This window comes from Ascidiella aspersa, chromosome 4 (genome assembly GCF_963924565.1).
Source record: "Ascidiella aspersa chromosome 4, kaAscAspe10.2, whole genome shotgun sequence".
Taxonomy (NCBI): Eukaryota; Metazoa; Chordata; class Ascidiacea; order Phlebobranchia; family Ascidiidae; genus Ascidiella; species Ascidiella aspersa.
Genome location: NC_139450.1, coordinates 17,827,217 through 17,843,096, shown reverse-complemented (window position 1 = coordinate 17,843,096; position 15,880 = coordinate 17,827,217). Strand labels below are relative to the sequence as shown.

General features: G+C 35.1%; 1 protein-coding gene across 1 annotated transcript; it reads right to left on the bottom strand.

Moving 5' to 3' along the window:
* Positions 1-10,484: 10,484 nt before the first annotated feature.
* Positions 10,485-13,795, bottom strand: LOC146148489 (vacuolar protein sorting-associated protein 37B-like). Its single transcript, XM_083387620.1, has 4 exons — positions 13,602-13,795; positions 12,393-12,564; positions 11,929-12,011; positions 10,485-11,859 (listed from the first exon to the last, which is right to left on the bottom strand). The coding sequence occupies exons 1-4, from the start codon at positions 13,758-13,760 to the stop codon at positions 11,533-11,535; spliced, it is 741 nt and encodes a 246-aa protein (XP_083243746.1). The 5' UTR covers positions 13,761-13,795; the 3' UTR covers positions 10,485-11,532.
* Positions 13,796-15,880: the final 2,085 nt, after the last annotated feature.

The following is a 15,880-nucleotide window of genomic DNA, read 5'->3' as shown; positions in this document are numbered from 1 at the left end:
CATATAACCACCGAGTAACGTACCTGGTAATAATGGACGTGCTTGGATGTGGCACACGTGGTTGACCCTCAGGCAACGCTACTGGGTCATCAAAGGTGGTGTAGCGGTACGACGTGTTGTAGGCAAGTGCGTTTCTAGCCGACGACAAAACGGTTCCTTGGGAAAGCAGCTGATGGCAGACCTCCATGTTCTCAACTACTTCGGACGTGTTCTTGTTAAACAAGGCTGAGTGCTACGACGTTTCATTGGTCGTCGCGGACGTCCAGACTTCAGTGACAACGGCACCTACTTAGTTGGTTGTGAGCGCATCCTGCGCGAAGCCGAAGAGGTACAGAAGTGGAATCAAGAGCAGATTTACAAATATCTGCAGCAACGTGAAATCGCGAATACTGTTGGGGCGGGTGCATTACCTAGCTGACCAGTTTGGGAGCGATGGTTTTTTGGAGTAGCCATCTCTGTCGACGCTTATGACCAGATCCAAATGGACGAAAGGACATGCTAATTTTGAAGCTGGGACGTCGTGCTCGATGTACTGGCAGATGACAACTACCTGTTATTTCGTGATGACACAAGCGTGATTAATCGCCTAAATGTTGCATTTGCAATTAGGCTACTGTCCGATGTTTGTGTGTTTTTTGTGAATGTACGCCGCGTCCCCATTAAATCTAAAATTTAATTTTTCTATTTTAAACAAATTGCCGCATTTTTCGCGCTACATTTGACTTCTGTTGCACATTTGTGCACAACTCATGAGTCATAACGTACAGTAATACGGATTCTTTAGCTGACTTGATTTATAGCGTCACACGTGTATTTGAGATCCTATTTTTAATCCGGCGCGCCATAGCATTTTATGTTTTACATTCGGCCCGCGGTATAAAAATAATTGCCCAACACCCTGATATATAGCCTAATAGGGTCATGCGCATAGACTGCTGGGGCGCGTACACCAAACGTTATAATGTGTCTTTGCAAATCACTATCAAGCTACATTACAGATCCGTACCCAAGTAAATCATTAGTAGGGGAAGGCGGGGCAAAACGGAACCCTTAAGGGATAAATGGTATATTTTGAGTTCCAGAAAATATTTTTTGATGAGTAGGATATTAACTGAAAGGTCTTACTGAAAGTTACCCCTATGCTAAACAAAAACTACTAAAAGAAGTATACCTTTTGAATAAATTAACCTTTGTTGTCGTTTAAGGGGCGCATACAAATTTTCAGAGATATTTCCACAAGTTGCGTCACAAAGTGACGTCATAAGAGTGGTTTACATGGCGCCATTATAGGTTGCGAATATTTTACAAAAGTAGGCCACAAGATACAAGAATACCAAAATAACACTATACGAAGTAGCATTGTAATTATATATAAGTTACATGGTTATAATTAAGCCGTACGTAAACTGCCTTATAATTTATCAGTATTAAACAAAAAACAATTTAGCTTTTTTACAACAGATCTTGGTAAAATTTTTGATTGTTTGGCCTTCCTGCAAAAGTGATCTAAACATATAAAATAATGATATATTGTTTAATTTTATTCCAGTTCAAATTATTTTACTGAAAGGCTAATAAAAAAAAACAGTGCAGTTTTAAGTTCAGTTATACGCGAAAATCATCGATTGCATAAAAACCTGATTTCTTTAAAATCTTTCAACGTAAGAAGCCAACTGTTTCGGATTAATAAACAGACCCCTACCTACAAAGTATTTAGCAAAAAAGTAACGCGCCTTTACTTGAACTTTAGTAACAAACGCATAATTTTACTGCGCTTTTATCAATATTCCCAAAACATGTTTTCTCCCCTCCCTGGTTCGTGCAAAATCGAATCTGCCTAATTTTTGGCCACAAAGGTTTTTTCGACGGTAATCACTGTTAAGCAAACAAATATTGAAGCAGGCGATTTTCGTTAAGGAGAAAAGTAAGGGACGTCCGTTTTGCCCCGCTTTCCCCTACTTGGCACGTAAACCAAGAGATTGTGTTCTGTAGCCTACTGTAAAAATGTATATAGGCCTTGTGTTAGTTATTAAAATAGTGACTTAAGTTTGCTGAACAAAGCCAGGGAGTATTTGTAGCAATATTAACGAGGCTTTGTTGTAAAATTACAAAGCACACCATAGTACAGTAGGCCTATATACTGAAAGAACTTATTTTCAGTGTATACATTTCTAGCTTCTTACGACCAAAATCACACCAATCGCAAAAGTCGTACCTTTATTGCTCAAAATGTTTTGTGCTATTCAGTTTCCAATTGGACTTTTAATTCGTCGAGCTAAAAGGCGCACCTATTTTGCTGATTGGTTTGCTAAAAAAACGTATAAGGTTTACTTACACGCGGTTGGATAGTTTGGGAGCATATTTACTTTGCATGTATAAAGGGCCGGATTAAGGGTACTGTAGGCCTAAGGCTATTTTATTTACATTTCTATGATATTCTACAATATAACATAACGGTAATAACAAAATAACACGCACAATATTTATTAATATTAGTTATTTGTTAACTAACTCTTCGGATTCTATGTCTAGTGTTACGTCATAAACGAAATGCTGGTGGAAATAAAGAAAAAGAGTGAAACGTTCATAAACGGTATCTTGATAGCCTTGACATTATTTTGGGAATTTTACGATTCGACTATAAGAGACACAAAAAACATGCCGGCGAGCTGCAGTTTGCCTACCCCTGGTTTATACTGTGGCCTATTAAATCATCCGACATTATGTCATTATATTCCAGGGAGTCGAACCGGAACCGAACCGGAACTTTGTGAACCGGTTTTGGGTCAATTTTTTCCGAACCGTAACCGAACCTGAACCGGTTTTTATAAGATTTTAAGGAGCCCAACCGGAACTGAACCGAATAATTTGAAAGTACCTGAACTTTAACCGAACCCGAACCTCGTCACAACTTGTTTACCGAGTCAAGTTACGCGATGTTCGAAATTTTATAAAAAAAATATGAAAATTGAATAAAAAAATCGTTCATTTTTTATTATTTAGATAATTCACGGAACTTAGATTAAATGACTTACAATTCAAAGATTATTCTCTACATTTATCGACCCACATTTTTAGATTTAACGCAAATTTTATTGTATCTGTGGTGGCAGTGGCCATTTTTACGTGTTTAATTAATCGTTTTAAGTAATTAACGAATAACAAAAACATGCGCCCCTTTATTATTTCTTGTCTAATTATCAAAATTGTCATAACGCATCCTTACCAAAAACATCCTGTTGTATATTTATCAAAATTGTAATAATATATCTATTTATCAAAGAGCTTTATGTGTCTAAACTCGAAAATGTAATGTTGACAATTGCTACTGTGTGCGTTTTTAGTGAAAACTTCCGGTAAATTGCCAGTGCCTTGCGAAACAGTTCGGCCACTTGTTCACAGATGACGAATAACAAAATTGACGCATATCCTTCCTTATATTGTCAGCGAATGTGCGACCTTAAATCGCCGCTTTGAGAATTGGCACATTAGCCGCATCTCAAAACAATGATTGAAATTGTGTTTACAGTTAGAGAAGCCGCTTTTCGTGTACTAATATGGACAGATTCTAACTTCCTTGTAGGAGATAAGTTGAGAAAGAAAGGCGATAAGCCAACACCCGTGTGACGAAATTAATATTAGATAATGTAACAATTTGCCGTGTCATTGCTGCGTCATAATCTTTTTCTCGCACAGAAAATTTCTCTTCTAAGTTTTGTGTATAAAAAGGATTGCTTACAAAAATAAAATGTCCAGTAATCAGGATCAATTTACAAGTTGTTCGGCTGTTAAATCTAGTTCAGGTTACAGTCCACAAAGTTCAGTAGAAAACAAACAGTTAGACGAATGGGACGCTGTTAGCCCTTCGTCAGAAGATTCATCAGCGCATTCAGCAAAAAGGACTCTCAACCCATTTGTAGATTTGGGTAGTGATTGGCCATCAAGCTCGACATTTGGACGAGAGAAAAGACCAACGCCCATACCAAGTGCTCAAGCTAAGTCTAAGGAAAGTTCACCAGAAGACAGAAGAACCCAATCAGATTCAGATTATTATCCTGATAGTCTAGAATCTTATAGTCGACGCCAAAGAAGAAGAACCAGAGAAACTTCAAGACAAAGAACATTTTACAACCGACAAACTGATTCCAGGCAAATTTATCCATTCATTGATCTCTATGCACGAATCCGTGCACCAAGCATTCAACAAATACGACTGCAAAACAGATCGTTTGAAGCACGCGTTGTAAGAACAACTTTCGATTACTTCGAGACCGCAAGAGCAGAAGAATTTCGTCATATCAGTTCAATAGACAATTTATGTATATCAACTCTCCACGCTTTGAGGCTCAACAACTCTGAAGGAGACATTTTTGCAAGACAGACGTCGCACCTTCCGTCTATGCTCGGAGACAAGAACCACGTTGAAGAATATATCGCCTTGAGATTGTACTTAGGAGTCCCGTCCCATCTTATACGTGATCTCGTACTCACATATCTGAACCGGAACTTTATGAACCGGTTTTGAAATAACGATGTTCGAACCGGAGCTGAACCGGAACTTTTAAATTACTCCGAACCGAAACCGGAACTGAACCGGATTCAGAAAAAATCCTTAAACCCGAACCGAACCTGAACCGGAAAAGTCAAATGGTTCGACCCCCTGTTATATTCATATATATTGAAAATAATTGGTCATTAAACAGTCATAATATTAATCAAATAATATCTCCTCTGGTAATTTTATTAGTTAGCGTATTTACCCTTTCGACGACCTTTGCTGCTCTATTCTTATAGTTAGACTATCGTGCTATAGGCTACAACGGAATCAATATGGTTACCTATACCTTGTGATGTAGCATGACTTAAAAGAGACAACTTTTTGCGTCATTGTTGCCAACTTTTCAGCGATTCTTGAATGAAAAAAATAATCATTTTTTTCGATACACTTTAAAAGTTAAAGTGCAACGGAATAACTGAAATACGTATGATAGACAATCGGCTAAGGTAATTGGAAACACAATGATTATTTGGGTTAGGGCTGTTTTTGTTCATATTTAAAAGACAGGACATATTAAGCGTGAAAAAAAAATGTGCAAAGTTTACTAAACTTTGATTACAGAGTGCCATGGTACTGCAGGGTTAAAACTGGCTTTGTTTAGAGGGGTGCTTTTATTCTGTGTTTATTGAAAAACATGAGAACGGCAATTAACTTACAGGATTAGCTTAAATTCCATGGTAGCCTACAAAGGCCCTACAGTGACTACTAACAGTTCATTATATTCTGTCTCTTTTGGCATATCGCCAATCCTATTGCTCGAAGAGTATATTCACAAATCTTAGTTACATACGAAGCAATAACACGGTAATTCAAGCTTCATCTGCTATTCAGTCTCTCAATCTTTACAACATGTTGAAGTATTCACAAAAAATCAATTTTATTTTTTTCTCTATAAATGTAAAATATATTTTAAACACATCAACTAGCAATATTAAGCTTTTACAAAGAGATTGGCTTTTGCAATATAGTCTAATTGGTCTAATTAAATTAATGTTCCGCTTGGCTGATTTCGTAAACTACACTTCAGACAACAAATGTCATAGTGAAGGTGTATGCATTGATGTTCGTTTTCGTTAGCAACTTTGGCATCACAAACAAAATGCTAGAAACAAAAGTTTTGAACTTTTTAGTTACGCTTTAATTACAAATGTGACCTCAAGAACAATACAATAACCCCGGAACTGGGTATAGTGGACTAAGTAAAGTATAGTGGTGAATCACCCCATCCGTCAGAAATCAGTGCAGTTCTAAGCAAAAAGGTCTACGGCAATCAGTGCATTCAAAGGATGAAAATAATTTGCATTAACAAATGTACATAAGAAGATTAAGTTTAACAATACTTGACCCAACCAAACCCAAACGCTAACCAGCGCCCTAACCCAAATAATGTGCGATAATTTAATAATTATAACGCTTCAGGACCAAATACCTCAATTTGTGACGTAATAATCTTAAATACAATGGACAAGAAACCATCTTATGCCCATCCGAGTTTGGGCTTTTTTCCCCAGCATTTAAAGAATTATTAAAACAACGCACATTATTTGGGTTAGGATTCGGGTTAGCGTTAGGGTTTAGGTGGGTCAAGTGTTATTAATCCTATCTCATATTTTTTGTTATCTTTTCTGAACTTTTAATGAATATTTTTAATTTATCTACGCCGGGAGTTTACCTAAAGGTCCAAATCAGTGCATTGCCAGGACCTCAAGGTCTAAAAGTCTAGACTTTTCTGCCATTGGATGCCCTGATTGTCGTAGACCTTTTTGCTTAGAAATGCACTGATTTCTAACGGATCGGGTGGGTGAATAGGGATGTTCAAAGTAGAATATCGAATCCTTGGATTCGAATCCAATTCTGCCGTTTATTTCGGGTAATTGGAACCAATATGATTTAATGTTTTACCGCGGATTGTTACGCCTAATTGCACAAACGCGTGTGGTAGGTTGGCCTGTCGCTGCGGCGACCAATTAACAGTGCTTGCTTTAAATGTAACCTGGTAGTGGTAGTGCAGTGTCAGCGTTTTTTTCGGGCGACCAATTACCGCGTCTCGCGATAACGTTCGTCTAATAATTAAGTGTCAATCAGGCGTTATTGGGCGAGCGATCAACGTGTAATGTCTGGTGTGGAATTCGCAATTTCCCTAAATGCGTTAAGTTTGCAAAAGTAACATACGTTGTAAAACGTGCTGGCCGTCCACAAAATGCGCTATAGGGTTACTTAAGGTCAACTTTAGGCCAATATTCGGCGAGGTTATGCAGTTATGCGCAGTGTAATTGTCAAGAATTCGTTAAGTCAATAGTAACTTTGTAATCTTTGCAGTACATTATCTGATTGCATACCAGATCATGTTAGTAAAAAAATAAGCCCTCAGACCCAACAATTCTTGAAAAAAAAGGACAGAATTGCTTAAGACTTCTGTGTGCAGTGTTGTACTTACTATTGGCAAAAATATAAGTTTTGGCAACAACCTGGACAGTTGAGATATTACAGTTTACATAACTGCGTCAAATGACAGTTGTTAGATTTTTTTTATTATAATGTACATTGTTAGCAAATTGTTTGGGCGATTTATTGCTGTGATTGTGGGCCCTGTAGGGTAGATTAAGATTAATCTCTTCTCCCAGCAAAATCGAGGTTAAATAATTAAAATAATTTAATAAAAATATACTAGGATTCGCTATTCTGGATTCGTTATTCTAGATTCGAAACCTAGTATTCTAGAATACCCTGGGATTCTACTTTGAACATCCCTAGTGGTGAACTGTTTGAACTTTATATGCCACTAATTCTTTAAATCTTTAGTTTATCGGTGTAATTTAGCTTTTCTGTCTGTATTATAAAACAATAATTATTAGGAACATCAAAATATGGTTTGAAACAATGGTGTAAGACCCCAAAACATTGATGTTCAACATGCAATCAAGGAAATTGGCGCCCTTTTATGTCAAAAGCATTTGTCCAAACTATTGGTATGCAACAAACCAGAAAAGACAGCTATCAAATGAGCAGCCTATTATAACCAGAATGCAACTAAAAAGATATTGCGATGTGCTGGGTGTCCCTGTTACAGCATCAGAACCAAAAATTAAGCAAGCTTTCTACCAAAGAAGCCTTCTTGTTCATCCAGATAAAAATAAAAGTTCACATTCGCAAAGAGATTTTACAGAAATATGTGATGCATATCAAGCACTGATCAGTTTTAAACGCAGCAGTTCTAATGAAAGTGCTGGTAAATCAACATGGAGAACTGGTTCAGATAATAATATTCGCCCATGGTTTAAGAAAAACAATCAAGCAAAAGTTGATCCAATTCCACCAATGAATTTTAGCAATTATGATGCTAACTTTCATCAACATTTTGCAGATGTGATTAGCAGCAATACTGAGACTACTGCAGGTGAATGGTGTGATGATTATTATCAAAAACAATTACAACAGGATGCTGCACTGCACATTAAAAGCAGGCGGAAAGTTCAGAAAAAGCAACCAAATGAAGACATATGTACGATAATGTGATGTTATTTATGCTTCAAGCATCATGTCTGGTTTTATTTGTTTTTTGATAGTAAAATTAATAAAATCTTTAAGTTATAGATAGTCATAGTTAGCATATATTTTAATATGTACCTGTTTTTATTGTCAATGTCTTTTTTCTTATTTCTTAACACAACAAATTTACCGTACTAGGCCATAATATGTGTCCATTACAATAGTAGACATACTTTGTCTAATCAAGTGATAACTTAAATCATAGCTCCATCACTTAAATATTAAAAATTTTGAAAGCCTAACAGATTCCTAACTTAAACATGTTATACAATAATAGACAAAATGTGCGTTAACATGTTTTTTAATGTCATATATGTGAGCTTTGACTGCAAATTTATAATTTATTCTCTATTGAACCACAAACCGCTTATCAGTTTTACTGCATAAGTTTGATATTCAAGAGGCAAAGTTACAAGGTTAGTTTTAAACAATAATACAATGATTTTTAAATGACAATTAAACTCTATAGTTCCATGGCTCACAGTTATAATCCAAAAAAAATTCTTGTGGTAGTAAGAGTTTACTATAGCAAAATGTCTATGTTACACATCCTGCTGTAACTTTAAGTACATTTTATTAAATCTGTGTTGAAATCCAATAAATAAAATCCTGGTGTTTGCTGTGCTGATCATTTTAATAGGAAAGTTCCCAGCTGTAATAACTAGTCAATGATTTACCTAAATTTTTGCACATCAAAAGTTTGCATGCTGTTTATCGCATTTTTGAAGGACAAAGTGTTTTTATGAAATTGCATTAATTGAATACAGTGGCAAACAAGCTGTTCATGTTGTATGTTACGGCCACAATATCATGACAGTTTATCCACATTGAGCAATGTGTTAAAAAACTGTAAGTTAAGCCACGTGATGTAAATCAAATACTAAAAAAATTAGGGTATGGTTACCATTGTGAGTGGATGGAATTAAACATTATTTTCTAAATACATTTTGATTCATAAAAAAAGACTAATCAATACTTAACATACTTAAATGTTGTGGTCGGCCAGGTAAAAATAGGATCTCAAATATATTCCGACAATATAATGTCATATTATGACGCTATAAAACAAATTAGCTAACGAACTTGTTATTACGTTAGGAGTTGTGCGCACATGAAATTTCAAAGAAAGAAATAATTGCGACTATAGGCTATTTGTTTTAAAATGCAAACTTTAATTTAGACAAAGAGGGGGATATCACACATTGAGCACAGATAAAAAAATGGACATTGACTGATATAGCAGCGTTTATGAAGTTGTGAAAAAACTTTGCACTTACAATGTGTTTTAGGGGATTTTTAGATGGTATAAATCGGGAGAAGAACAAAATATGGCATTAATAAAATGTGAATCCGTAGGTTTCAGGGTTTAGAACAGGGGTCGGCAACCTAGGCCCGCGGCCTGGATCCGGCCCGCCGATGTAATTTACTACGTGAGTGCGAAAAAATTTCACGCTTCGCGCGAATAATCATTCTGTGTCCGTTTTGTTTACGTTTCATGCGCAGTGGAAGGCTGTCAAGTGCGTAACAGTTTTTATTTTCAGCAATGTGGCAAGAAGTTTACAAAAAAACACCGGTATACCAAAAACAAACGCGCTCGCTTCTCGCGCTAGGTGACCCTTCACTTAAAACGGTTAACAAACACTAAGCTAGATTAACTTTTAAGTGTTATCGCGTTTTCTCAAAGTAGTTTTATTACACTTTTCATAAGAAGTATGGATGACGACGTGTGAACTCGAATTTTAAACCAAACAAACGCTTTCTATCGCACTTTGCGTTCAGACTTTACTGCCTCTGTAAATGTAATTAAATACGTTAAGTGTAAAAATATCGCCCGCCTAATTCACAGTTGTTCTAACATTTCAATACCGCAATCCTTAGTTTTTATTTTGTGCGGCCCGCAGAGACCTTTTTGAGTTTGGTTTTGGTCCGCGACTAGAAAAAGGTTGCCGACCCCTGGTTTAGAAAATGGAACACATTCAAAAATTATTTAAAATATTGGGCTAAGTTTGTTAAACTTTTATTGGAGAGAGTGCCACAGTGCAATGGACACTTTTTGTCTGGAAAGATGCCAAAAAAACGCGTTGAACTTATGAGAAAGAGGTAGGAAATTCGTTCGAAGCATGAAAACAATCTAAAAAAGAGTCTGGCGGGGTCATGACTAAATCTGTCCCTAGAAAGAGTGTTACGATACAAACAAACATGTAGAAACTCGCCTAGGTTTTCGCTTATGTATTTAAGAAAAATAGGCCACATGCCGTATGTTTGCCCAGGTCTGATCCCCATCCCGGAAGAGTGGCATCGGCCGATAAACTTTTGTGACTTCATGTAACTAAACATACAAAATTAAAAAAGAAGGAAAAATATGCTTATCTTTTTGTGTCTTTTAAACTGTTATATAATTGTATGTACTTTGTTTCTTCAATAACGGCACATTTCTTACTGGCACTGAATCTAGAGTTTATATGTTACATTAACAAATATTTCCGACCAGTTAGGAATAAGAATTCGCTGGTGTGAAACTAAAAGCAAAAGTATAACCAAAAAACTTCCTAATATATTATATTAGTAATATGGGTAATAATGAACTATGGCATCGCAATACATTAAAGGGAGTGAAAGCATTTCATCAGGAAACACAAAATTTATAATACTCAAATTAATTAAAATAAAGAATGCCAGCACTGCCCAGATGTTAACCAGGCTATTACATCAATACTGGACAATTATGTGACATGTAATCCCTGTAGTGATTAACACTTCATTATGTTTAATGGTCAGTTGCTCTATTTCGCATACAAGGATAGAAGACATAAAAGGAGGAAAGTACAAACTTGTCCCTTGTTGTATAGCACATAAGGTGACCGAAAGAGGTACATCTATGATGGCACAATAAATTTAAATGCATCTTATTATTATTATGGGTTTCTACAATGCCTAAAAAATTCCAAAGCCTTAAAAACCTCTACTGATTGTGGGCTAGGGCACATTGAGGTTTTTAAAATACGATTCAGAAAACAAAACTAGAAAAAATTATTTTTGTAGTTTGTTTTATTTGTCTTTTGAAAATAACAACCAAAATAAATTGATATACGACAAACCAAGGTGGCAATAATTTCAGCAAAAATATTGATGTATAGTTTTGGCGTGATTATTACAATGTGGGCTGTGACACATCAGACATGTGTGGAGCACTTATAAAGATCACAATAACTCCATAGAAGAAAACAAATTACATTTGAGATCAGTAAATTGGTTATTTTAACTATTTTATTTTAAATTTACTTAAATAAAACAGGCATGAAAACTCTGCACTTTCATGATTGTAACTTACTTAACAGGATTCAATAAAAACAATAAGATTAAATGCCTGTAATCAATTATTCGTTCAATGCATATATATATATAAAATATTAAATAAGTTTACTTTACGACCACTTGCTATATTGGTAACCAGGCTGACTATTACCAAAAGCATTTGGGGGATACCTTGGTTGCATTCCATAAGTGTCAGAGTGAGGCCTTTGGGCAAGTCCACCAGGATATGGTGGTGCTACATGTGAAGTTGTGGCTGCTGGAATTCTGGGTGGTATAACAGGAGCAGAGATGTGAGGATTTCTGTGAACTTCCAGAACCAACTCCCGCATCTTCTCAGTTTTAATTCTTCGCATATGTGCCAAAGTTCTTTTTGTTTTTAAGTTTGTTAGAAAGTCAGAAAGTGTAACATCACCAGCAAATAAACCCTCTGCCAGTTTCTGCATGAACATATGTTAAACAATTAACCTTTGCTTGAACAGCTGCACTTTTAAGTATGGTTTACAAACCTCAGACTCTTCCTCAGTTTCAGCACATGTCGTTTGAAGAACAGCTAGCATGGTCTCAAGATTAACATCTTTGTGCAATGACTCTAAAAAAGGGGCATCCAGATTTAGTAATATATATATTTTTTAATTTAAGTTATTAAATGTGGTGACTAGTTTTCACTATTATTATAAAATCTCTATAAGCGAAGTTATAATAAAAAGGGGTTCTTACTTTTATTTATACTTTATTATCTTAGTTATATACTAAGTTTGTGTTTAACAACAGGATTTGTTAGCGATTTTCAGCATTTGTGTTATTTGAGGATTTCTATACAATCCACACTTTTTTTTCTGTGATCACTTTAAGCACACTAATTAAACATACAAGGTATTAATTTATACGGAGAGTCTTAAGCAGAAAAAAATAATTAGGAACCACAATAAACAAAGATAGTTTCAGTAAGAAAGATATAATAGATCTTTACCCAATTTTCCCTGGTTCATTAGGAACGTATCATGCAAATCTTTAAGTTTTTCATATTTTTCAGCTACTTCCTTTCTTAGGTGATTAAGTTGAGGCTCTTTGCTAACATTATCATCGGCTATACTTCTATTGGCAGCTTGTGTTAATTCCTTTTCCAGTTTAAGCTTTCTGATCTGCAAAACCAATCATGATAAAGTTTGCCACATGTATTGAATGGTGGACTTATTTTGGAAACTTATTGCTGCCAAGTATCTGGATATCTGTCTACAAACTGTAGTCTACACCTACAAAACGAACTTCTAATTTTTTATTTGAGTTTGGCCATTGTGTACTTACTGCCCACAACCCAGACACCCTAAAATGTTTATTTTTGAAGCTAGATAGGACGTACAGGTTTGTATCTTGATGTTTTAGGTTGCCTTCTTTTTCAATAATTTTTTCAAAATAGTTATTGATACCTAATGCTATAATGAAGAGACTGACATTACATATGCAATCGTTAACTTCAGGTGAAAAACTAAACCAAATATTTGTGATAGATTTTGGTGGAATCATGTTTTGAATATCAACAGTGAAGTTACCCAAGTTCCATGTATGGGACTAATAGCGCTAAATAAAAGGCTTGACTTAGTAATGTAAATTATTGACTACATACTTGTTAATACCTGAAGGAATTAAAAGGCCAAAGAGAAAAAATATTCTGCGTTTATTGTCAACCAAACATAGAGATGAAAGACAGCGTTTTTCGTTTCATTTTAGTTTCACCTTAGCTTAAGATGTATAACCCAAAAAAACATTGGCGCTGTGGACAGTGAGTAAAATATATATATATACTAGGATTTAAAATTACGAATTCGATTTTCTAGATTCAAAACCCATGATTCTCCTTGAAATTCTACTTTACACATCCCTGGTTATAGCGCGGGCAGTGAGTAAAATAAATATATATACTAGGATTTAAAATTACGAATTCGATTTTCTAGATTCAAAACCCATGATTCTCCTTGAAATTCTACTTTACACATCCCTGGTTATCACAAAACTTTGTCATTATGGCACACTTGGTATAGATGACCCTTACCTGCATTTGTTATGTTGTGACCAAACATTAAAATCAACAACAAAAGTCATATTGTTAAAGCCTAAAACCTCTTTAAAATAACAAGGATGTTATTTACAAATGTTTTTTAACACAAAACAGTATTATTACCTTTTCATGGTCTAGAACTATTTCATTTATTTTGTCTTCATTTTCCATTAGTTCTTGCAATTCTTCCTTTGATGCATCTTCCAATAAAAGTGTAAAGTCAATATCACCAGCATTTGCCCTTGGTCCAGTTGGGTTGTACTGATTAGTCCATTGTGTCATGATGGGTAATTATTTAAATCACAGTTGGTTTACTAGAACTATTGTACAATAAGTTAATTTTTCAAGAACAAATAGTAAATATAACTTTCAAAGGTTGAACATGTCAGTATGTAAATTTTCAAAAGAGAACAAGGTGAATAAAAGCAACCAGAAAGGTCAAAAACACAAAAACCAATAAAACACTTAGCGTCAGGATCTGTTTTGGATCTCAGCTAAAAAAAACTTATCACTGAGAAATTCCAACTAATATCAAATTTCTCCCATATAGAGGGCTATAACATTCAAGAAGTTTTGATGGATGAATGCCAGGTTAAAATAACAATTTTGGGGGCGTGGTCTAGAATCTAATCACATTTTCCTCCGACGGTTTATATTGCAACCATTATTTTAGGCTAGTTGAGTATTATTATATTAATTATTTCATAGTTTTATAACCATCTCAAACGCTAAACCGCATCCCAACCTAACATGTAATAGCAAAGTATCTTTTGAAATTTCAACATATAAAACATCTACTTTGTAATGTACCACAGGTGATTTTAACATGACATTGCAACAATTATTTTAAATTTGCTGATAGGGCGCATACAAATCAAAAAGCACAACATTGAATGACATCTTTGCATTTTTCACAACATGTTGAATTGAAGAACAACTTGACACATGGCATAAGAAAAAAGCAAATATGGCACATGACTTAGCATCTAGAAATTTCAACATGTCAAATGAAACGCCTAGCCAACAATTGTAATGGCAATAGTTAGAACGGAATGACTGATTTGCGAATAGAACAGCATCTTATCGATTTAGCAACATTTCAATGTAACACCCAACTAATGATTTTAATTGTAATGGAATTGGTACTTTTTGAATTAAATGACAACAAGGCGAATGACATAAGAGCAACATGGCTTATGCAAAAACAACTTTTGGAATTTAGCAATTAGCCGAATAATATAGGCTGTTGCCCTGTCATTAAAAAACATCCGTGCACAACCAAACTTTAGCCAGTTCCCATGGTACAAGGTGCATGCCCAACTTTAAACATTTCTGCTCTACCCTGTTCTGTTAAAAATAGAGCTAAAAATTGAATCCACAATCTTGCAACAATTATAACCCTTGAACAATCTAAGAAAATCGAAAGAAAAAATATCTAAGAAAATCCCTAATAACAAAAAGTGTTGTTAAGTTCAAATTCATGGTGTTGACAAACATGCATTTAAATGTTTTTTGTTTAAAAAAAGTTTTAATACATTTTGGTTTTTCGACAAAACAGAATAATTAAGCAACACAGATCCAGTGATCCTTTTAAAGGTCTTGGGTCTATCCTAAATCATGTTAGGTTCAAACACTCAGTATTGCAAAATAATATGTCTGCAGCTTTCTGAGCTTACTAAAGTGCTAGCTGTGTTGGCTGGTTTTGATCAACTAAGATCTTTAAATTTAGTTTATCCTTTGAACAAGTCACCTCTTTAACTGCAGGCCTGCAGTAAAACTTGAGGACATTATTTACTTGGTTAGAGGTTGATGTGGGATTGTTTTATAAGTCATGTTGTGTTAGGTATGTCAAAGTATCAAGGAACCACACAAAATGTTCTTACTTTACCTGTACTATAAAAGCATAAACAAGCAGTTGTACCGGACTATAACATAGATGTTTGATTTGATTCAATGCTGCTATTATTAGGTTAGGACAGCAGCACCGACAAGGTAGGGAGCAACTTTGTGCTCGTGTAAAACCCCGGGTTGTGCACCAGTTTTTTTTCTAGTAGTGTTTTAAAACCATTTAGATTATCTGCTTCTGCAGTTTCCGTGTCTAGACCGTTCCATTCCAAAATAACTCTTTGGGAAAAGCAAAATTTTCTACAATTAGATTTTACTGAAGGCTTGAAGATTTTAAAAAAATGAACTCGTGTTTTGTAGCTTCTGTATAAAAAAATCAAAGAATAAAAAAATCTTCTTTATTTAAACCTTCTTTTCCATGCATTATTTTCAAAACTTCTATAAGGTCTGCCCGTAATCTTCTCATTTCTAAGCTTAATAGTCGGGTTTCCTCCAATTTAGTGGTGTAAGGTTTATTTTTTATTTCAGTTATCATGCGTGTTGCTCTTCGTTGGACT